Source organism: Phycomyces blakesleeanus, assembly GCF_001638985.1.
Source record: "Phycomyces blakesleeanus NRRL 1555(-) unplaced genomic scaffold PHYBLscaffold_2, whole genome shotgun sequence".
Taxonomy (NCBI): Eukaryota; Fungi; Mucoromycota; class Mucoromycetes; order Mucorales; family Phycomycetaceae; genus Phycomyces; species Phycomyces blakesleeanus.
In genome coordinates, this window is record NW_017265135.1 from 2,171,876 (window position 1) to 2,195,305 (window position 23,430).

At 35.3% G+C, this 23,430-nt stretch overlaps 7 protein-coding genes across 7 annotated transcripts; 4 read left to right on the forward strand and 3 right to left on the reverse strand.

The window, feature by feature from the left end:
* Nucleotides 1-690: 690 nt before the first annotated feature.
* PHYBLDRAFT_58805 (hypothetical protein) lies at nt 691-1,610 on the forward strand (the record flags this gene model as incomplete). The annotated part of the gene is made up of 4 exons (XM_018440383.1): nt 691-868; nt 957-1,127; nt 1,249-1,346; nt 1,491-1,610. The coding sequence occupies 4 exons, from the start codon at nt 691-693 to the stop codon at nt 1,608-1,610; spliced, it is 567 nt and encodes a 188-aa protein (XP_018297799.1).
* Nucleotides 1,611-2,980: 1,370 nt separating this feature from the next.
* PHYBLDRAFT_162820 (hypothetical protein) lies at nt 2,981-4,672 on the forward strand (the record flags this gene model as incomplete). Its single annotated transcript, XM_018434697.1, has 4 exons — nt 2,981-3,232; nt 3,323-3,390; nt 3,489-3,490; nt 3,528-4,672. 4 exons carry the CDS (start codon nt 2,981-2,983, stop codon nt 4,670-4,672), a joined length of 1,467 nt encoding a protein of 488 aa, XP_018297800.1.
* Nucleotides 4,673-7,399: 2,727 nt separating this feature from the next.
* Nucleotides 7,400-7,705, reverse strand: PHYBLDRAFT_58807 (hypothetical protein; the record flags this gene model as incomplete). Its single annotated transcript, XM_018440384.1, has 1 exon — nt 7,400-7,705. The coding sequence occupies one exon, from the start codon at nt 7,703-7,705 to the stop codon at nt 7,400-7,402; it is 306 nt and encodes a 101-aa protein (XP_018297801.1).
* A 398-nt stretch (nt 7,706-8,103) lies between these two features.
* PHYBLDRAFT_157329 (hypothetical protein) lies at nt 8,104-9,093 on the reverse strand. Its single transcript, XM_018433599.1, has 2 exons — nt 8,829-9,093; nt 8,104-8,710 (listed from the first exon to the last, which is right to left on the reverse strand). The coding sequence occupies exons 1-2, from the start codon at nt 8,862-8,864 to the stop codon at nt 8,246-8,248; spliced, it is 501 nt and encodes a 166-aa protein (XP_018297802.1). The 5' UTR covers nt 8,865-9,093; the 3' UTR covers nt 8,104-8,245.
* Nucleotides 9,094-14,259: 5,166 nt separating this feature from the next.
* PHYBLDRAFT_130148 (hypothetical protein) lies at nt 14,260-18,126 on the forward strand (the record flags this gene model as incomplete). The annotated part of the gene is made up of 12 exons (XM_018429341.1): nt 14,260-14,412; nt 14,522-14,604; nt 14,727-15,594; nt 15,681-15,864; nt 15,957-16,054; nt 16,122-16,322; nt 16,431-16,604; nt 16,701-16,919; nt 16,982-17,113; nt 17,201-17,410; nt 17,499-17,696; nt 17,770-18,126. 12 exons carry the CDS (start codon nt 14,260-14,262, stop codon nt 18,040-18,042), a joined length of 2,793 nt encoding a protein of 930 aa, XP_018297803.1. The 3' UTR covers nt 18,043-18,126.
* Nucleotides 18,127-18,299: 173 nt separating this feature from the next.
* Nucleotides 18,300-19,329, reverse strand: PHYBLDRAFT_56499 (hypothetical protein; the record flags this gene model as incomplete). The annotated part of the gene is made up of 4 exons (XM_018440216.1): nt 18,300-18,497; nt 18,550-18,885; nt 18,968-19,080; nt 19,194-19,329. The coding sequence occupies 4 exons, from the start codon at nt 19,327-19,329 to the stop codon at nt 18,300-18,302; spliced, it is 783 nt and encodes a 260-aa protein (XP_018297804.1).
* Nucleotides 19,330-21,384: 2,055 nt separating this feature from the next.
* PHYBLDRAFT_93858 (hypothetical protein) lies at nt 21,385-22,225 on the forward strand (the record flags this gene model as incomplete). The annotated part of the gene is made up of 6 exons (XM_018443839.1): nt 21,385-21,426; nt 21,500-21,610; nt 21,699-21,736; nt 21,801-21,840; nt 21,926-22,060; nt 22,109-22,225. Coding segments are annotated over 6 exons (483 nt in total), but the record flags the coding sequence as incomplete, so codon positions are not given.
* Between the last annotated feature and the right edge of the window lie 1,205 nt (nt 22,226-23,430).

Consider the following 23,430-nt stretch of genomic DNA (forward strand, 5'->3'; position numbering starts at 1 on the left):
ATCAATGTGCATCCTTGTCCAACAAACATGATGTAGTCTAACAGCTATAATTCAATACATAATAAAATATAAAAATAAACATAAAAATAAAAAGCTTATTATTCAAGCACATCAGATTTGCAGGCTGCCAAAATAGCACAAGCAAAGAAGCTTCCTAGATTGCTCTCTGCCTCTATATATACATTTGTATATGTATGTCTGTCTGTCTGTCTACCCCCCTTTTTTTGTTGTATTTGATGTGGTTATTATTATCATCATTATTATTAAATATTGTAGATTTGTGTGATAAATGATCCAAAAAAAGATACAAACTTGAACTTATAAATATCTTTTTTTTTATAGATGCTCACACACACATATATTCACACAGGCAAAGACAGACATGGACAGGCAGGCACAGCCAGACAGCCAGACAGCCAGACAGCCAGACAGCCAGACATAGACAGGCAAACAGGCAGACAGGCATACAAATTTACACACACACACACACACACATATACACACATATACATACATACAGTCAAACATATGAACAGGCAGATAGATAGACAAGCAGGAAAATCAATAACATATAAATACAAGACATCAAATAAAATTTTATTTCAAGAAAAAAAATAGCTTCTTCCTGTATATCTTTCTTCTCTCTTCTTCCTTTTCTCTACCTCCAAAAAAAAGTCAACAACACATAAAATGATGCTCAAATTGTTGGCCGTATTCCTCGCCTTGTCTACAGCTTCCCAAGCTGCTACAATTACTGCCTCTCCTGCCCCGGCAGCGACTGTCTCCCCTACAAGAGACGCAGCCGCACCCGAGAGATTCCCCTATGCGGTCAATGCCCCCCGTTCTACAGTCCTTCCATACTGTGTTGGTAAAAATTTTTTTTTAGTTCTTTCTAAGCTGCTCTCAAGAGAAAGAAAGAATAAGACAATAAATGTTATACATTGTATTCTTGTTAGGTTTCAATATCACTTATCCAGCCGTAGCTGGTGAAGTCTACAAGCGTGGAGAACTTCAGACTATTGAATGGACCGTTGATAGATCTATTCCCAACCCTCCAGATCTCATTACTCGTATTCGTATCTTTGACAAGGACTTTCATAATGAACAAGTTCTTGGTGAAAACATCAGTAAGGATTGTTTTTCTCTGGTGTATTTATTTAACAAAGTGTCCAAAATGCCCAAATGCCAAATATATATATATATATAAAACTAAAACAATTCGTTTCTTTATTAACTTGCGCCACCCAGCCATTTACACTCATAAGACTGGTGGCTCCCTTACTTACTTTGTTGATGCCAATGATATCGAGACCGAGTACCATTACAGAATTATGGTGAATTATCCCGTAAGTGGCTTTGAGATATTAAATACATGTGTATCTATAACAAACATCAAAAACAACAACAAAAACAACAACAACAACAACAAAAACAAGCTTTTAAATTAAACTTTATATTTTACATTTATTTATATAATTTATTTTACTTAGGGCCAATCTGTTCACTGCATCTTTATGTCTAAACCATTCACCATCACTCCTTACCCATACATTCGCTATCTTGCAAATGACACTCCTGCACCAGCATTTGCGGTTCCCCAAGCCCAATAAGACGATAGATACGCAAATGCATGTCTTCTTCTTCTTCTTTGGTTGTGAATTATATATCTTGCTTTCTTTCTACACTATATAGCTAAACCTCTTCTTCGTCCTCATTACCATCTTCTTTATCTTCTTTATCTTATTCTTCTTATTCTTCATATTAGTATTAGTTTTGTTCATTTACATCATAAAGAATGAAAGCTAACAAGATGAAAAATAAAATAAAATAAAAAGAACTATGTACAAGTATGGCTGAGGCCCTCTTGCTTATTTAATTATTTACATCGTCTTCTCCCCCCCCCCCCCCCCCCTTTTTCTTCCCCTTGCTGCTCCTGCAACTCTTGCTGCTCCTGCTGTTCCTGCTGCTCCTGCCAGCTGGTACTGGTGCTTCCGCTGTTGCTGTTAATAATGACACTGTTACATCATTTTACTTTACTTTACTTTTATTTTATTATTAAAACAGACATTTAGTCCTTTTTTTTATTTACTTAAAGATACGAGCTGCATCGGCTGAAGAACCTGCTTCTCTTCGCCGCCCTTTATGCTGCTTGTTGCTGCTCGTTGCTGCCCTTGTAAGCACAATAATGCAGGAGAATGTCTACTTAAAACGTTAGTGTATACATACATACATACATACATACATATATACGTATGTATTTTACAATAGTGGCAGTGGAAGTAATAATAATAATAATTGAGTTCATTTTTACTTTCATTTTGTACATTTTTATTTTTTTGCTTTTTTTTTGCACCACGAGATTTTGTACTTTTTTTCTTTAAAAAAAAGGTACAAATATATAAATAAAGAGTTCTCACAGTGTCCTACAGACAATCCAAAATTAACTATAGTATTAATGATGATAGACCATTTTAGGCTTTTACTCTGACATCAGCTATGAGAAAAAGAAAATATTTAAAAAAGAATACCTATTTTTATTTATTTATACTGTGTACATCTTATATTACACATACACAACGAGAGAGATATATATATATAATGTGTGTGCGTGTTTCAGGAACAAAACGTAAGAGTAAAAGAGTAAACGAGCAAAAGAGTAAAAGAGTCAAGAGGCTAAAACGCTTTTTTCCCCGTATTTTTTTTATATATATATATTCTCATTTATTGAAACATTTCAAAAAAAAACAAAATTAAACAAAGTATAGCTATAATATTCTATATTTTATATATATTTTATATTGTCTTTTTATTTATTTAAATATTCCTGATAGTATTGTATTCACAGACACAGACACACACACATATATATAAAATACACACAATAGTAACAGTAATAGTAATAATAATAAAAAGATAATAATTTAATATTAAAAATATTTAATAAGAAGAAATATATTATATATAAATATAAATAAATAAAATGAATTTCACAAAGGGACTACAGACTTCTTGGGACAAGATTACCCACGATGTCAAGTCTCAAATAGCTCGTAGTAATCCCCTTCAACATCCCGACACAAAGACCCTGTCAATGTGGATTTATGAAGAACGCGACACTCTGGCATCAATCAAGGCAACTGCTTATCATCATGCCGAAGCCAACAAAGGATTAGCTGAATGGCTCAAGAGTGAACAGGAGAAGTACCCTCGTGAAGATGTTCGAGATCTCGAGGTAATATATTTATATATATATATATATACATATGCTTGTTTGTATAATGCTAATACTAATACCAATACTAACATAATAATAAACTATTAGGATCTGGGTAGTAAATTGGTCATTCTCTTGGAGAAACAGACCGAGGTTGAAGAATACTATGCAAGCAAGTATATATACTATACTATTATATTATACTATAATATATTATAATATAATATAAAATATGTATGGTGAATTTTTACTTGTATAATGAATTAACATTTAGATGTACAATTTGTTACTATGTTCTTTTATATATATATAGCAAAATATCAACAGTATCGTCAGGTCATAAAGTCTATCAGAAAACGAGAGGAACAACTGACCGAACTCCACGAAAAGAAACTATCGCTGGAGTCAAGAATGAACCAGATTGCCAAAACCAACCCCGGTTCTCCAAAGGTAACCGAAATGCAGACCGAACTGGGTAATCTCGAAAAGGAGTACGAGCTGTCCAAGGTGGGACTACAGGACTTCAAGCGGTTTGGGTTACGGGAGGCGTTCTATTTGCGGTTCAATGCGATGAACGAATACGCTGAAAAGACGGCGATGTTGGCTGGTTATGGAAAGTACCTCGTGGATCTTCTTGATGTGGAGCCTACGCCGGTCGGACAAGAGCACCGTCGGGAGTACGTTTGTCAAGATCAGGCAGGAACGATCCTGTCCGACGCACTGAGGACACTCGACAAGTGGAACCCGCCAAAGGGCGACGAGAGATTCACACTGGCAAACGAAGGCCTCGAGAGTACTTTTAGGTTTGGGTTTGAGGAAGATGCGTCGATGTTGACAGATGAGGATATTGAGCGACATCAAGATGTTGTTGTTCCTTCACTCTTGGTCAATGGCACTAATTCTTCTACTGCTACAACTATTAGTGGTAATAATGATAGTAATAAGAATACTACTGGCGTTGATTTGGCCAGTATCAAGAAACATACCCAAGATGATCAGTTTATGGGTACCTGGGCTTTGGATGAAAAATCCGGACAAACGAAACCGTTAGATACGACTCCTGCTGCTGCTGCTGCTGCTGCTGCTGCTACTACTGTTAGTGGTGCTTCTGGTGGGGTAATAAACCAAATGAATGAGACAGCCGGCCGTCCAATTGTATTCGAGGACGATTATCACACAGCCCGCTATGACCAGCTGTATGAAAAGATGGTACAACATGAAAACAATTCGAGCGTACCTCGCCCCTATTCCGAATTCAAGGACCAGTTTGGATGTTTCCAGGGCTCAGCCAATCCTTTTAGCTTGCCTAGTATTAAAAGTGATTCAGTTGCCAAAATAGTGTGTCCTCCGGGTCTGGAAGAAAATGAGCAGTACAAATTGTATTATGGCGCACCACCTGTCGAGAAGTTCCAGCATTCTTATGGAGAACAGAATGTGTGGGCCAGTGAAGACAAATGAACAATGATAAATTGTACCTTTTTTTTATATGTTATTTTAATTTTTGAATGAAAGTGAAAGTGATAAAATGAGCGGTTTTATTTTATTTTATTTTATTTTCCTTACTTTATATATAATTGCATATATATATATAAAAAGAAAGAAAAATGCTATAGACATTTGGTGTATAATATGTACAAAATGAAGTATAAAGACAATTGATGAAGAGAAAAGAAAAGATAAAAAAAAATGGAGGGAAATGAGGAAGGGGGAAGAGGGAGGGGGTGGGTTCTTAATGTTTTGGTCTTGTTATTTTTTGGGTACAATTTACATATATATATATATGAGTGGGTGAGTGAGTGAGTATGATATTGCATGATATGGTATGGTATGTGTCTTATGTGCTGCGTGTATTAAAGGGATTGTATGTTGACAACGACGTGCATTAGATCTCGGTGGTGGGCAGAAAAGTGTAAGTTGATCCATTTGTAGACAAAGGCACCGTGTATACGGACCAGTAGTTTTTCAGAGCATATGGGACAGGTACGATAAGAATATTTTGTTGATGGTTTGTGGGAGTGTTTTTGCTGAGAGCGTATTAAGGGAATGGAGTGCTTGCGGACCAGGGAAGGTAAAGTGAATGGACAGATGGACATGATGTGACTTTGAATAGGTAAGGTAGAGGAAGGTAGATGAAAGTAAAGGTAAAAGAATGAAGGTTTTGTTTTTAGAAAAAGAAGCAAGTAAAAATGGGTACCTTTTTATTGATTTATTTTGTACTTGTATTTATACTTTTTTTTTATGTTTAATATATATTTATTTTTGTACCTATGTATGTCTAATATGTTTGGGTTTGTGTTTGTGGGCGTCAAGAACCTTGTTGCTCTTTTGTGTGTGTGTGTGTACGTAAGTATATATATATATATGTGTGTGTGTATGTATGTATATCTGTATATCTATTCTAAACCAAGGAATAAAGCCAATGATAAAATAAAATCTAAACAGCACGGGGTGATATTCCAAAATGTACAAAGCCAGGGCTGTGTAAGCAAATACAGTACAAAGGATATGACACTAATGTAGTTTGAACGTGTAGAACCCAAAAGAATATGATGTATGATGTATATTCAATATACTACTTGTGAATTCAATAACAAATCGTCCATTTTGAATAATTTCAGTCTTCTAAAGTACACATATAAATTGCATGTCTATGTTATCATTGATGTCATTGTGTGTACTCTTTTGTAGTTGAAATAATACATGGCTACACACAGCGTACACACAACGTATACACAGAGTACACACAGCGTACACACAGCGTACACACAGAGTACACACAGAATACACACAGTATGGGTATAAATTTACAGATATATTTTTATATATATATATATATAAAGTACAAAAATAATAGTAGCAATTCATTTATGATCGAATCTATTCTTTCATTATAAAAGTGAACAAAAAAAACTTGCTTATAAACAAATAACACACAAAATACACAGCCTGGCTTTTGATGACCAATAAAATTAAAAAAGAAAAGTTTCAGTGATAAGGTAAAAATAAAATTATATGATCATTTACCTTGTGAAACTAGCGGAGTGCCCAAAGGGTGTGTTGTATGTAGCATCCGTATTTTCGTTAGGATAAATTTCACCAGAATCATCTCTAAGCACAGGTCTTGTTTAATAAAGAATATAAATGGTATACACATATAACAGTGCTTTCGTTTCTTTTTTCTTTTTTGCTTACAATGAATTGTGTTGTATTCAATACAAAATCCTCCTTTATTTTCATCCTTTATTTTTTTTTCTTACTATAAATCTAAAAATACTCAGACTCTTGACCAATAGAACACAAAGCAAGACAAGGGTTCAGAACATTAAAATCGAATTAAACATCTATAATATTTTAACCAAGCTGTTTCATATTCTATAATAGAATCAATTGATTAATAAATCGAAAGGGGCAAAGATTCCAAATACAGATTAGCAAACTGGCTATCATAAATAAATATATATTACAGTGTGTAATGGTCCTTTAATTATTATTATTATTATTATTTAATATAAAAAAAATATTCTTTTTGGTAAGAAACCAGTAACCCAAAAACAAAAACAAAAAAAAACCAATTATGTTAGTGTGCGTGTGTGTGGGAGTGGGGAGTGGGGAGTGGGTATGGGAGTGGGTATAAGTGGGGGATATGAGTATAAGATATATTAATGCATTGTATCCTATTGGAAGCGTCCATTCAAAAAAAACAATAGTACAATAGTCATAACCTATTAAAATTGATCTTGATCACAAGTTTCAAAAAATAAAAAATTCACCATGCCAACAAAACACAAGGAACCATCCTGTCATTATTGTTCTAGAAAAACCATGGCAAATAAAGAGAAATTGCTATAGTTACTTGATTCATTAAAGACAAAAGAAAAAGCGTAACTGATTCAAATATACCAATACATTACATTGTGTACATTGTATATTGAATATATAGTACTTTATATAAGTAAATTATATTTATTATTATTAACAATAAAAAAAGGTACAATAAAAAAAAGCAATAAAAAATTGAAATTGAAAGGGGAAAACTAAAGAAATTTGTTTGAAAAAAGTATGAATTATTTACAGAAAGGACAATAATGTATAATATACATGAATATATATATATATATAAAGGGAGGAAAGAGGGTATAGACCAAAGAAATGTTGTTTAGATCTGCTTGTGCTTCTTTTCTTTCTTTAACTCCATGAGCTGGAGACAAGGTCTTTTTGCATAAAATCATCAACAGACACCTTGGAGATACCAAATACAGTGCTAGACCGTCTTCTTCCTCGGCTGTCAACGTTCTGAATCCCAATCGCTTCGGTCACAGATGGTCGGCGTGCCTCAAGAGCCGTAGGTTGTAGAGAGTGAGACCGTGTCAGATGAACCCCATTTTCGTCTTCGACATCTGAATTCTTCTGTTGAGCAGAAGGGCCTTTGGTTGTGTCAGGGTGCGGCTTGCTGATTTGGTCGCGAATGGAAGTAATGATACGAGAGAACATTTTGTCTTGTCTTTAATTGAATTGAACTGAATTGAAATCAAATGTTTTTTGAACTTTTAAAACTTTTTGGATTTTTTAGAGTGTTTTGTTGATTGGATAAGCTTTGGTTATTGTTTGGTGGTGTACTTTGGATGTAATAAGAATGAGAAAAAGAGTTGGAGATTTAGTCAATTTTTGAGTTGTTTTTATAGCCAAAATAATTTAATACATAATAATAATAATAATAATAATCTATTTAAAAGTATAAAATAAATAAATAAAATAATTAAAATTAAAATTAAAATTAAAATAAGCCGGCCAGCTGTTTAAGGCAACTCAAATGAACCAATAAACACCCAATCTTGGCGTTGATTCAAGAATCAAAAGAAAAAAAAACTACACCACAAATGAACAAAGGTGGGTTTCAATTCAATTTCAATTTTATTTTTTTTATTTTTATTGTTGAAAAAAAAATCGAAGTATATGATGTGTGTTTATAGTACGAAAAGGTTCTAGTATATAAAAATAAATAAAGAAAAAACATCAGAAATCATAAAGGTTTTACTCGATCCAATTGCCTTGAGGTTCCCCTATTTTATCAGGCCAGGCCTTCATTCTCCCCTCAAGCTGAGATCCATACACAACCGTCTCGAGTGCCCATTCGCAGGCATCACCACAACATTTCTTAGCGTCACATATCATACGATAGTCTGCGTTTTCATGCTCAAATTCGCTCATTTCTCTCAATGTCCGTTCCAGGAATGGCATCAGACGCGCCACATTCACCTTTCTAGGCGTGTCTTTGAGATAGCTTGATATCCCTTCCACAAGTCTTGCCTCGTCATCTTCTCTGTATATGTGTCTTTCTTTCAACCGCGCACGATAACAGTCCCGAACCAACACCCCGTTCTCCCAAGCCAGACAGCCCTGGATCTCCTCTTCGGATGGAATCATTGGAAATTTGTATATGTTTCTCATCTTGTCAAACAATTTGCGGTCAATTTCTGTACATATATCTTCATGGCACTAGTAGCATTATTAGTTAATTAATAATTCAATCTATCAATGAATAAAGATATACATATAACCCGCCTGTCTTTCTAAAATAAAAAATAATAATAATAAAAAATAATATTGTACTTGCCTCAAAGTTGTAGAACCGTCTTCCCATAGCGGTCATAACAAAATGAAACCATATTTCTTGGTAGCCTCGTCCATCAATACTCAGCACAACTCCATTGTCTTTCATAAATAAAGCCGCAGCTTCCTGCGATCCATGCGGGGTCAACAACACATCGGTGTGTTCAAGTAAATAGGCTGAACTGGCCAATGAGCATCCTTCATCAAAGTCAATCTCATTAATCACGTAATGTATCCCCAGCGTCGCATTGGTTCTCTGCAGAGCTGCTATAACCTCGGGGATATTGGTAATGTGGCGCGATCGTCGATTGATAATTGCAATTGTTCTCTCTACCGGCGGAAGTGCTCCATCTCCACTACCGTTGGCTAGCGTAGGTCGAACAAAAGTAGTCTTCATGTTACGAACGCAGGCCAATCCTTGGTCTTGGCTTTTGGCAATCACATTGGTGTCCCACAAATGTTGGTGCACAAGATTTCCTAGTGTATCTGCACGGAAAGCGGCATATTCTTCGGCTAAAATTGGAGTGTGGCAGTAGCTTGTCAACGAGCAGGCCAACCCAGATCCGACAACTGCCTTTGCAAAGCAAATGGGTTGGTGTGGTAGGAGCATCTGTTGGTCCGTAGAAAGAGCAGACCCTTGTCGCACAATGTCTTTTCCGTCGGTCATTATTCTGGTGGTCAGTAGAGGTGCACCATGGTCGTCCTGCATAGCTACATGGGCACGATATGTCCAACTGGTACGCTTGGCTTGATGGTTTCGCATTGTTCTACCAGATAATAATAATAATAATAACAATTAAAATAGTATTATTATTATCATTATCATTGTTGTTACTATTGCTGCATTTGTGGAAATATTTTTATTATGTTTATTTTATTTTATTTTAGTTATTACTTGTAAAGAGGTATCAGGCCATTAAAGAGCATGTGTGCATAATGTCTGGGAGAATATAGTCCGTACACAAACAATGTGTCGCTCATTAGTGGGGTTGGACTAGAGTCTAGAGAACTGCGCCTTTTGATAGCTGGTTCAAAATACCAGTCTGCCATGGTGTCGGCATTGATTACATTGACTTTAAATGGTTCTACAATAGCATCATCATCAACAACTATGAATCCACCTACACACAGTACATTATATTAATATATTAAATATATATATATGTATATACACATAAATTTTATCATTTTTTTTCTTTTGCTTCACCTGTTTGGGCATCAATGCATAGATTCTCGACAATGCAAGACTTGTGCCTGTCAGAACCAGTACACTCCCATTTTGCATTTGGAATGTGATTAAGGGGTAAAGTAACATGAGCATAACCTTTCATTCGTAGTGGCTGATCATCTAATGTCTGTAAATGAAATACATAGTATAACACACACAGTAAACTGATGATTCCTAGAGAGATTACAAGTTGCCTTGTTCTTCTATGAAAAATCATCATTACTGTCTCGCTCTCTCTCGCTCTCTATCGTTCCTCTTTTTTTTTTTTTTACAAAAAAAAATTATATATAAAAATATATATATAAATGAGTGTGTAGTATGTATAACTTTTTTTTTCTGTCCTTTTTCATTTATTTTTATATTATTATTATAAAAATATATATTGATTTTTTATAATAAGCCAAGAAAAAGGATAGATCTGAGCGCTCGTTTTAGATATTTTGGCTTATATATATTTATTGTGGGGATACGATTAATCTTGATTCTCCGAGTATTCTTGGTTACAAAGTGTTGAAGGCTTTGATTTTATCTTAAAAGCATATATACACACACACAAAGAGAGAAATAGACAGGCACATATTTTAGTAGTAAAGAAGTTATATTAAGGCCAAGAAAGAGGTGCTTTAAAGAAAGAAAAGGGTTTTGAATTTTTGGAGTCTAATTTTTCTTAGCATTATATTTAAGAAATGCCATACTCATATATGTATATTATATGTAAAAGGTTTCGACCGCTTCACAGCAGCAGCAGCAGTAAATAAATAAATAACTATCTAGATTTATGTATGGCCTTTAGGGGGGAGGGGAGCACAAACTGTAAACGAATGATATGTTTTTGAGAATCATGAAATCGCATACAATCCAAAGGCAGATTTGGCCGTGGTTAATTTTAACACACCTTCTGAACTCTAGGCCAGATAAATTACAATTTAATGAGCGTGTCAGATAATCTAATTTATAGTTAACATGATCATCCTTTAACATTTACAATATGTCAAAAAGGGAAAGAGAAGACAAGAGACGATTTGAGATACTTGAACAGAGCTGAGTAAATATACATCATCTCTAAATCTTACAACTAGAACGCAACAAGAAAGGTAGAGAATGTTTCGTATAGACCCACCTCCACTTCCTTACACAACACGTACTAGATCGATAGTTAGTTATAGTGAAGTTTGAAACAGATATTCAGATCATTTGCATGAATTGATGTCACCAAATAGATGTGGGGAAGCTAAAGGTGGAATAAAATATATACATATATGTACTGGTAGCTAAAACCAGCTGACTGGAAGGTTTGGTGTACAGCGAGGTAGAGTAAGAACACCAATGAGACAAAACGATGTCCAAAGAACTTCATTTGAATGGGATTGAAATTCATATATTTGTATAAAAAATATACAAATTAAGATCCGTTATATCTTATTTTATTTTAAGCAAAATAATAATAATCTTTAGTCAATTTTTGGGGTCGAGAAGACCTAAACCACATCTTGTAGCTGTGCTTGACATCGAAGCTCCTTTGACCGGAATACCAAATCTTTAGAGTAAGATCCTTTTTTTTCATAGACAGACAAAAGAGATATATACACTCCAGGATGTACGTCAAGTACGTTTTCTTTTTCTTAGCTAAACTAGACATTCAAAAACCACCGAAACTTTAAATATTTATAATATTTCTTACATAAAGAAAGAAAGTAAAACAACAGTGTAGTCTTAACATCCTAAATAAATAACAAATAATTCCAGGTGGAAGCCAAGTGCTTCAAATAATCTTTTTGATTTTTACACAATTCCCTCTACACTGCGTGTTTCGAATAGTAGATCGTGTATAATTTATATTTGATTTTAATCATGTACTTGATAGATTTCCAAATGTGTTTGATTAGGTCGAGACTTGGACTTTGGGGTGGCCAGTTATTCAAAAGTTAAAGCCCATTCTTCTTCTTTTTTCATGCCTTAGTATGGCAGCTTGAATTGGCTTCTTGTAGTTTAAAACATCCCCAGCTTTTTCTTTAGAAAAAAAATGTGAAAGGATGCTTAAATTTCTTACAGTCGCGTGGATAGGCAGAGTAAAAAAAATATATTACAATATTGAAGTGACAATTTAAACTTCAACAAAAGTAGACTCTCTAAAGAAAATAGGGAAAAAAAACAAATAAATACCAGTTCAACTTGACATGTCGTGTCTTGGCTTATAATTTCGGTTTAGGAAAAGGTCTATAGACTTTATTAGATATTAATAATAGTCTATGAGTGATTGATCGGGTAACTTGTTTACATTTTTTACTAGTAAAATCGAGACAAACTTTCTGTTAAAGTGTGTAGAACACTGGAGAGTAAAAATTGTTACAGATTTTGTTTTTTTTTCTTAGGACTTTTAACTTTGCACATTTCATATATATAACCAAAAAGCAATAGTTGTATGATAAAAATATGATTATAAAGGTCAAATTCAACTGCTAACAGGTTCCTCCTCCCCCTCCTCCTCCATCGCAACCGGTTGCGCAGCTGCTACTTCCCGAGTCCGAAAAAGTAATAAAAGCTCCAGCGGCAAAACTACCGAGAAAAGCACCTGCTTGAATAAGATCTCCAGATTGATCATAAGATTCTTTAAGAGACTTCTTGGGGTGTCTTTTATCTTTTTTCCCTTTTTTATTATATGATTCGACTAAAGTTATACAATCATATTTTTCTTATTAGCGTGATTTTTCATAGCTCTGAGCGTTCCTGGGGGCATTTTATTTTATTTTAATAGCCTACGTTTATGACCCCTTTGGTTCTTTAAAGCCTTCTGCTGTTTTGACGATGAGTTTCCCATACTTAATTGATAAGTGATTTTGATAAAGGTGAATAAATCGAGATCGACTTCTTTTATACAAAACTCAATAATTTTTTTTATGCAGCTGATTGATATCTCCTAAAGTTATTACCTTGACATATTTGTGCCCAAAGTTTATGGTAGTTAATTAAAGTTCTTAGTGTACGACGTATATATATATACCATTTTAATAAACATCTTAAAAAGAATATATAAATATATATCAAGTAAATACATTCACTATGCTCAAATATAAAATAAAGCATCTTTATCTTGAATCAATCTTGAGTTTTTAAATGTTAATGATACATACTGATTTTTTTTTGTGTCGTGAATAAGTAAAAAGTAATAGCTCGATATTTTATTACGCTGTGTGTAGATCAAATACAAAGAGTGTGGAATATTCTTATTTCCTTCGAAATTGCTCAGCATTCTATCCAGAAATAGCTATAATAGATGGAAACCCGTCATCTTTTCTTGGCATATTTAATAAAGTGCTCATATTTTCTATTTGAATTGAATTGCTTTTTTTTCTTAATAATAATATATATATATATATATATGTATTTAAGTGTTTTGCTTGATCAGGAGCAGACAAAATATTATCTGGAATATTCAGAATGTTCATGTTATAAAGCATGTTACCTTGCAAGTATTTCCTTTTAGAACACTTTTATTTTCTATTACCACTACGGGAAACAAGAGCGATTTCAGAGGCAACTTCATAGGATTATATTTGACACCCTCACTATCTTAAAAGGTGACATTACTTTTGAACCACAATAATAGAAAAGAGATCAAGAAAAATTGAAATTGAAACGTATTTATCTATAAATGTAAAAAAGGGGATAAAAGAAATAGTGCTCAATCAAAATCCCACTTTAAAGCACACTTTAAATCCCGGAAAAGCTTGCAAAAAATCGTCTTTTTTTTTAATACCTATTATGTAATGTAAACCAATATATATAATATCAAGCTTTAATAGCTGATGCTTCTGTCAAGAGCAGCAACTGTAGTTTAAATTAATTTAAGGTTGAGGAGCATATATATCTATGAATAAGAAAACTGTGTCTTTATACCAGATCAAATATCTTACAAATTGTGCTAATATTTAGTAATCGCCACATACACACACACATATATATGAGATAAAGCCATGTTTGCTTTTAAATACTAGTCAAATCATTAATAACAAAAGCAACATTTTTTTCTATGGAATTATAAACCACAGTAGCATTTATGGTGCCTAAAGTTTACCATTGTGCATTTGACAAGCCACCCAATCCTATTTAAAAATGCGCCGTCACTGACAAGCCATTTTGAAAGTGAAAGGTCTGGTGCTCATTTTTTTCTTGTCATTTCGCGACACCCAACACATCCACACACTCCATGGTTAAAGCCTATCTTCGTTACGAGGCACTTGCCAGTTTTGGTGTGATTGCCTCCTCTTTGGCAAACATTTTGTACGATTCTACCGGAAAGCTTGTGATTGCCCCTGCCCTTGAAGAAGTGCTCATTTGGGATCTCAAGAAGGGTACTCAGGTGCGTTTTGGCCACATGAATCCTCCCCATAGACATCACCTGGCCTTTTCTTTATTTTTTATTTTTGCATGTGTGCATGTTTAGCTCATAAAATCTAAATTTCAAATAGGTTGGAAAATGGAGAGAACCCGGAAACAAAGCCGAAGTAACATGCATTGCAAAGAGTCCGAACAAGAAAGATTATGCTGTCGGGTAAGTTAACCGATCAAGCGATCGGTCGATCGATCGCCATCAATTTACCAAGATTTTTTCTTCTAAATTCTCAAATATATATATATATATATGTGTGTGTGTGTGTGTCTAATAATAACTAGTTACTCAGACGGAGCCATTCGCCTTTGGAATATCGAATCAAAGACGTCCATAGTTACATTAAGCGGACACAGAGCAGCAGTAACAGCACTTGCATTCGACAGCGATGGCACACGACTTGCGTCTGGATCAAAAGACACTGACCTTATTGTCTGGGATGTAATTGCCGAGTCTGGATTGTATAGACTGAGAGGACACAAAGATCAGATTACTTGCCTAACCTTCTTGACCAAACCCGAGAACGACGAAATGGATGTTGATAACGTGGGCGTTTCTAACAGCGGCTATATCGTCTCTTCTTCAAAGGATACACTCATCAAACTGTGGGATCTCTCTGCACAGTTCTGTCGTGAAACAGTAGTCGGTCATCGTAGTGAAGTCTGGTCGTTTGCTGTCTCAAAGGATCAAACTTTGATTATTTCTGGTGGATCAGAGCCAACATTGAAAGCATGGAAGATCAACTGGAAGGTACTCGGATTGTCTTTGGAAGCACTCGGAGAAAATACAACAAACGAAGATTTGACAACTCCCGCAACTATGGAACGTGCGATTACTTTGTACGGCCAATTGCCTCGTAAGACTCGCGATCGTATCATCACCATCCAATTCCACCCTTCAACAAAATTCCTTGGTGTCCAGGCTGCGGACAAGTGCGTTGAAATCTACCGTGTGCGTGATCAGGAGCAACTTCAGAAGAAGATCCACAGACGTAAGAAGAGAGCAAAGGAAAAGGGAAAAGAAGGAGAAGTCAGCGAAGAGATCCAAGTTGAGGATCAAATCACTAGTCAGACTTTGATTCGCACACCTGCAAAGGTCCGAAGCTTCGACTTTAGCCCGGTTGTAGATGTTGAAAAGGCTGGAAGTTTACAGGTAATATTATGGGATTATTTTGGATTGTATATGTACGCATGCCTTTACCAACTCTTTTTTTTGCAAATTTCTTTCTCAAACCACAGCTTGCTGTATCACTGACAAATAACGCCATTGAATCATACAATGTTCCTTTGGCACAAGATAAAAGCTCGGAAGAACCAGAAGATCCCGAAAGACAGTTCTCAGTCGATCTTCCAGGTCATCGTTCTGACATTCGCACATTAGCTCTGAGCTCAGATGATGAATTACTTGCATCTGTATCTAATAGTAAGTATATATAAATATATATGCTTGCATGCATGAATGTAAATATTAAGGTTTACAGAGTATTGATCGCCTTTTCCTATATAAATCAAAAGACCTCTTAAAGGTGTGGAATGTAAAGACAAGAAGCTGTATTCGATCGATTGAATGCGGTTATGGACTTTGCAGTGCTTTCTTACCAGGAAACAGACATGTAAGTATATGCGCTTATATCAATTTGTGCGATGAATATAAAATCTGATTCTTTAGATTGTGTCTAGATCTTGATTGGTACCAAAACAGGAGAACTCGAACTTTACGACATTGGATCTTCTTCACTGGTAGAATCAGTAAAGGCACACGACGGAGCTGTATACTCTATGCAGATCCGCCCAGATAAGCGTGGTTTCGTTACTGGTAGTGCCGACAAGGATGTTAAGTTCTGGGATTTGGATATGGTAGAAGACAAATCAAGCGCAACAGTAAGTAAACCAGAGAGTCTAGTCTATATAATTTCATTATTACTGGTGCCATTTGCTTCAGGAAATCGAGTACTAGTTATTGATTATTATTATTTACTTTTTGCATAGAATACAAAACGTTTGACATTCACACATATGAGAACTTTGAAAATGTCCGATGAAGTACTTTGTGTTCGATACAGTCCCAACCAAAACTTGTTAGCTGTCTCATTATTGGATGCCACAGTAAAGGTGTTCTACCACGATACACTCAAGTTCTTCCTTTCACTCTATGGCCACAAGGTAACAATACAGATGCATACATAGATAAATGCAAAGTTTCCCAAAAAAAAGAAGAAGAAATAGGAGTCTAATATATAAATTGTTTGTTTCCAAAAGCTCCCTGTTTTATCTATGGATATCTCTTCAGACAACACATTGATCACAACCTGCTCAGCGGATAAAAACGTCAAGATTTGGGGTCTCGATTTTGGTGATTGTCACAAATCAATCTTTGCTCACCAGGAGAGTGTTATGTCTGTCCAGTTTGTCTTTGGAACCCATTACTTCTTCACAGTCAGTAAAGATAAGACTATCAAATACTGGGATGGTGACAAGGTATATACAAAGTTAATTCATAAAACGGTTAAATTTATTTACTAACAATTTCTGTCCTATAGTTTGAAAATATTATGAAGCTTGAGGGCCATCAAGGAGAGATTTGGGCACTCGCAGTTTCTAAACAAGGCTCTTTCATTGTTACTGGCTCTCACGATCGATCAATCCGTATTTGGGAGCGTTCGGATGAACAGGTAAATATTATTCTAAAATATTGGTGGTGTACAACCATTTTTTTTTTATTTATACTGATTAAAAGATAAAAAAAAAACTATTTGTAGCTGTTTTTGGAAGAAGAGCGTGAGAAGGAACTCGAGGAGCTCTATGAATCTACTCTTATCAGCCAAATGGAGAAGGCTGATATGAATGACAGTATGGAGATTGATTCGGCCGGAAAACAAACAATGGAAACATTGAAGGCTGGTGAACGGATAATGGAAGCTCTTGATTTGGCAGACGAAGAAAAGCAAGGATGGGAAGCATATGAATCGGTAAAAAAAAATACACAGACGAACTACTGTATATGTGTGTGTGTTTGTGGTTCTAATGTATGTATGTATATATATTAATGTGAATTAGGCCAAGTCTCGCGGACTACCAGCACAGATTCCTCAACGTAATCCCATGTTACTCGCCATGGGAGATATTGCTCCAGAAAAACACGTCCTCAATACCATCGAGAAAATTAAAGCCAATGACCTCGATGAGGCACTTTTGGTCTTACCATTCTCAAAGGTCACATCACTTTTGTACTACGTCGAATGCTGGGCAAAAAAGGTACATAAGACAGATGGATATACAAAATTAAGGGAAATATTGACTAACTTTTTTTTATTTATTTGTCTTTTAGAATTGGAACATCATTTTAATATCTCGAATCCTATTCTTCCTCATTAAAACTCATCACAACCAAATCGCTGCCAATAGACTTATGCGCCCTATGTTGGATTCTATCCGGTCTCACTTACGGGCTCAACTCCAGCGCCAAAAAGATATCATGGGTTACAACCGAGCAGCCTTGTCCTATCTTCAGCGTGACTGGAAAGCAAAAAATGTATCAGATTTTATTGATGACGCCCCGCCCGTAGAAGAAGAGAAGAAGCGTAAGTTTGTCCAGCTTTGAGAAACAAACATCTTTAGAACACCATTTATGTTGAACAAATAAACACAAAACAAAATAAATAAAATATATGTAATATGAACCTTGAAATTTTGTAATTAATAAGAAAAGATAAAAAGGAAGAGGAAGAGGGACAATGGTTGTTGTTAGTGTTAGTGTTAGTGTTATTTTATTTTTTATTTTAGTTGAATGTACAAAATGTATTAGGTTTTTGATCATTTGTAGATGTAATAACAAAGGTGAAAAATTATATTCTAAGTTTACCGCCGATCCTCCAACATCTGGGACTGTGCAAAGGTCTTGACAGCCTTTTCGTACACACCCAAGAAAATACTTCCTCCAATTGAGATCCACATCACACGGGGTCCAATACCAGAAAGAAGAGCGCGTGGGCCTTCTTCAGCAACAATGCGCTTCATGGTCGAGATGATTCCAGTGTATTGCTTCACGGCTTGGTTCTGCAGAACGAAATCAGAAAAATAGACAAGTTGGACTATAGAATTGACTTACCTTGTGAGAAAGCATGATACGGGTTTTGCAAACATCTAGAGGAGTTGTGATAGCAGCTGCAATACCACCAGCAAGAGAACCCCACATTGCAGCCTCATAAGGCTCAGTAGGACGACCCTTGTAAGTACCATAGGCACTCTTGAAGTATTCATACAAGGGGAATTGAATGCAGGTAAAAGGAATTTCTCTAGCTACAGTAGAAAGGAAACCACGATAAAAGCCAAGAATGCCTTCGGTACGAATGACATGCGAGACTGCTGAGGAGGTAACTTGGAATTGCTTTGTCTGCATACGTTGCTTGATGACTTCAGTAGGAACACGCACGGTGCATGCAGACTTTTTTTTTGGGAGATAAACGCGCTGTGAGACACATGTAATAAAACCAATGCTTTGGTTCCTATCCATCAACTTAACTTACAATTTCACCAAACGAGGCAGCTGTCATATGAACAAATGGTGCATACTGCGGGTTATCTATGGAGGCACTGAGGAGTCTCTTCATTGATTCGTAGGTGACGAAAAACAAGGAGGCTAGAACCAAAAAACAAAAACAAAAACAAAAATAGGTACGCCAAGATGCGCCAGTGAGTTATTTCTTTCTTTTTGTTTTCATATTAAAAATAAAATAAAGCGCAGGTGTTTACCATTTGGTGCACTTCCAATAACTGCAGAAAGAAGGCCAGAGTAAACACCACGGAATCCACCCGAGGCAATGAATCCAGCTTGTGATTGCAGGCGTGTCTTGATGGTGTCTGTAAATGAGCTAAGTACCAGGGACATAACAGTTCCGAGTCGGTTGTTTACCCAAGGGAAACAAGGCAGTATCTACTGCTGTTCCTGCAAGTGCACCAGCAACCAAGGCCTGCTTGATATTAGCATGGTACACTGGACGTGTTAGGTTATCGTTGCTCATGGTCTTTAATAAACACTGTCAAACAACCTTGGCCTGGTGGCGGGTGCCAAAATACACTTTCCAGGTCGAACAGTGGAATCGGAGGCCAAATACGATTGCCAGTCCAGATTGAAAACAGTTGTCAACAAAAGTTTTCGTACTTGACTGTGCTTGTAAACCTGAAAAAGGCGGTTGCTCTTACTGGTTTATTTGAATTCCAGGGCCGCTGTATACTTCCCATAAGAGTTATATGAAAAAGATATAAATAAAGAAAGAACATGATCTTTGAAAAAAATAAAGGCTTACAATCAAAGATATATATATATACATCTATTCATTCTCTAATGGAAGTTATCTATGGCCAGAACACACAGCCAAGTCTCTTAACAAATAAACAAAAAATGAAATAAAAACTAGTCGCACTGTGCTAAAATTGATTTGTACAACTATAAAATATTAGTGTTGAAAGTGCTTGCAGAATGTTTGCTTGATAAGATTGTGTCTAGAAATCTTACGCGTCCAAAAAAGAAGATTTGGTTTCACATTCCGTATATTATATATTCTTGCAGGGATATAATATATCTGGTAACCACATTTGACGCTTTATTTTGGTTACTATCTGCACCATTAGAGATAGAGAGACCTTATGTTACTGCTTTATCTTACTTTCCAACCTATTATATGCTCTACATTCTAATATAGTCTTATTCAGAGCTGAATATTAGCTGTTGCTGCTTGTTAAGACTAATCTAGAAATTCGTATATATATTATTATTATTTTAAAAAAGAAAGAAAGAAGGTTTGCGCAATAACACAAAAATCTCAATACCGATTGTCAATTTCCATACAGTTGCGTATAGTGAAGTAGACCAAGTATAGCTTATTAAAGGCTAAAACAAACGAAATACAGGACTAACTAGACAGTACCACAGAATTGACTTTGATAAAATACCTCTTGAAAAGAAAGATAGGATATAAACTATTCCTTTAACAAAAAAAAAAACAATCTGCGTACATAGGATCAATACGAGATTTTGACAGTAGCTGTATAATAAGATATCCAAATTATTTCAAAGCTCTTTCTGTAATGGTCAATAGGCTTAATGCTTAAAAAGCAGTATTTTGTTTAGTCTAATTACATATCTTGCCTTGATATATACCACAAGGCCGTGGTTCAACATAGTGCGTTTGATCACGATTAAGAAAATTTATTAGGATGATAAACGGTTTTTGTATCGACGGTCTCTTTTAAAATAAACTAGATTCTTGCAGCTTTGTGAGAGGACCAAGAAAAAAAGGGACTAAAAAACTAGCCTTTGTAAGTGAGATTTCCAAGATATACAACATGTAAAATAAAGACAGAAAAAAAAATAGATTAGTATAGTCCTTGGCTTTTAAACAAAGGAATGCATCATTGAAAATTTTACAAAAGTGAGTACCTAGTTTACAAAAAGAAAAAGGCATTACTTTCAATAATATAACTTATCCTTTGATTGACAATCACTTTGTCTCAAAGGTTTTTTTTTATTAAAACACACAGTCTACAAGGGTACTTGCTCTGATTTTATTTTATACTCAAACAAATTAACTCATCGAGTCGGAAACCACTTTTAGTTAAAGCATGATCTTTATAGGTTTATCTGTTTTGAACACCATTTTCACAGATAACACGTACTTTGAAGAGTATTGTTATGAGAGTTCTTACAAATTGCATAAAGCATAACTCATGTTGAAAAGGCAGAATATCTAATTAAATATAAGCATGATGCTTAATATTATTATAAATTGCCATTGACGGCCTCTTATAACCTAAGGAACAAAAGGTTTAATACCATGAAATCCTTTAAATAATCCAAGTCTGCAAACTTCAAAGAGCGCACAAATTCACTCAACAGTCGAATTTTTTCTTTGGACTTGGCCACGATTAATACACCATGACAGATCCAGTTCGATGCATAGAATTCTTTTGTGGCATTGGAGGATTGGTAATAATTAAAAAAAAAAACCTGAATAAAAAGAGCCATTAAATTAACATTTTTGAATCGGACCTGATCTTAGCATTATGCACTTAATATAGCCAAGATCCGTGCTAATGTAGTAGAAGCCTTTGATGTAAATGAGATCGCCAACAAGGTTTATCTTCACAACTTTAAAAAAAATCCTTCAAAGGTATTTATTAAGACTGAAAATAACAGCTAGATTAACCAAATTCATTCTCATTTTAATATTAATTCTTTTTTTTTACTACCTCCTCCAGAAAACAATCGATCGTTTGACAGAAAAAGATATTGAAAAGTGAGTCGATAAATAATAATGTGTGATATACACCAATTACTCAATGAGTTTCTCTCAATAACAGACTAGATGCAGGCTGCTGGCTTGTAAGTCCACCTTGTCAAGTAAGTAGCATGATGACAATGAAATGAATACCTTTAAAAATAACACTAATAACAATAATAACAACGCATGTTGATATTTTTACAGCCGTATACAAGAGGTGGAAAGATGCAAGATATTGAAGATCCCCGAGCAAAGGCTCTTGTACATCTAATTGATCTGCTTCCAAAGCTTTCGACACCACCAAAATATATATTTGTTGAGAACGTCAAGAATTTCGAGGTAAACATATATATATCTTATTATATTTGACTTGACGCAGTCTTCCAGATCTCACAATCTAGAGAGAAGCTTGTTCGCCAACTTGACATCATGGATTATGAGATCAACGAATGTCTTCTGACCCCAGAGCAATTGGGTGTCCCTAATCATCGCATGAGATACTATCTTACTGCCCGTCGTAGATCAAACCCTGTTACTAAAGAGGTGTCTGACTATACAGAGAAAAGTATCATACATACTAGTTGGCCATTTTCAGGTAGTAATGAAATGCAAAACGATGTTCCTGAGCTGGGATTGTTTTTTGAGACACTTCCCAGGGGAGAGGAGAAATATCAGGTTCCAGCAAAATATATACTGAAGTTACATGGGTTCCGACTAGGTAGGCTTGTTAAATACGATCCAAGTACAAAAACATTTATTGATAATGATTGGTAGACATTGTTCGTTCTACTGACAGAATAACTTCGTGTGTCACAAAGGTGAACTTACTGACCCTCGATCATAATCATAACGAAAGAAGACTAATATTATTTTCAGGCATATGGGTCCCACCATATAATGACAAGCGGGTCTTTAGTTCAGACAAAACAAATGGATGCAAGTATCCTTTTTGGTTTTCCAGTCTTATTTTAACCAGATGGGACTTTATTTAGATTACTGAATATGATTGGAATGATCCTCCCTCGCTTGTAGCACTTGGCCTTCGTTTCCTAACACCCACTGAAATTTCGCGCCTGCATGCATTTCCTGTACCAGGCTACCAGCTTCGAGTCCCCAACGCACCGTATTCCAAAAAGGAACCTAGACCATTCTCCCCTCCAACATGCATGCCGCATCTTGATTTTCCTGACAGCGTGACACTCAATCAACGTTATAAGCTGCTTGGAAATAGTCTGAACTGCTGGGTTGTGGCAGAACTATTGCGATGCGTTTTGTTTGAAGAGGATGTGATCATGTCTTGATACATATTTGGAAATTTCTACACTACGGAATAAAATTCAAAATGCAATTTTACCTAACAATTCTGTCTATATTGCCCTCTTGTTGTGAATGAGGTTTTAGCAGAGGTTAATAAGGGAGGGTGATTCTAGAGATTTGTAATAACCAGTTTCAATTCTCTTCGGCCCAAATTAAAACGAATTTTATAAAAGAATTTCACCTTTCTTTTCTATAGCATACTATCATTTCTAAGAGATTTTAAATAGTAGCATATATTGATATCGAATAATGGTTGCTACAATCGTGTTGTAAGCATCAAATTGATGGGTCGCATAAGCGTTCAAATCCAATAATATAGTAAAGCATAGGGCACACAGAAAAGTTAATTTAGCTCACCTTGTACTCGTACTTTTACCAGCTCATTCGATGTC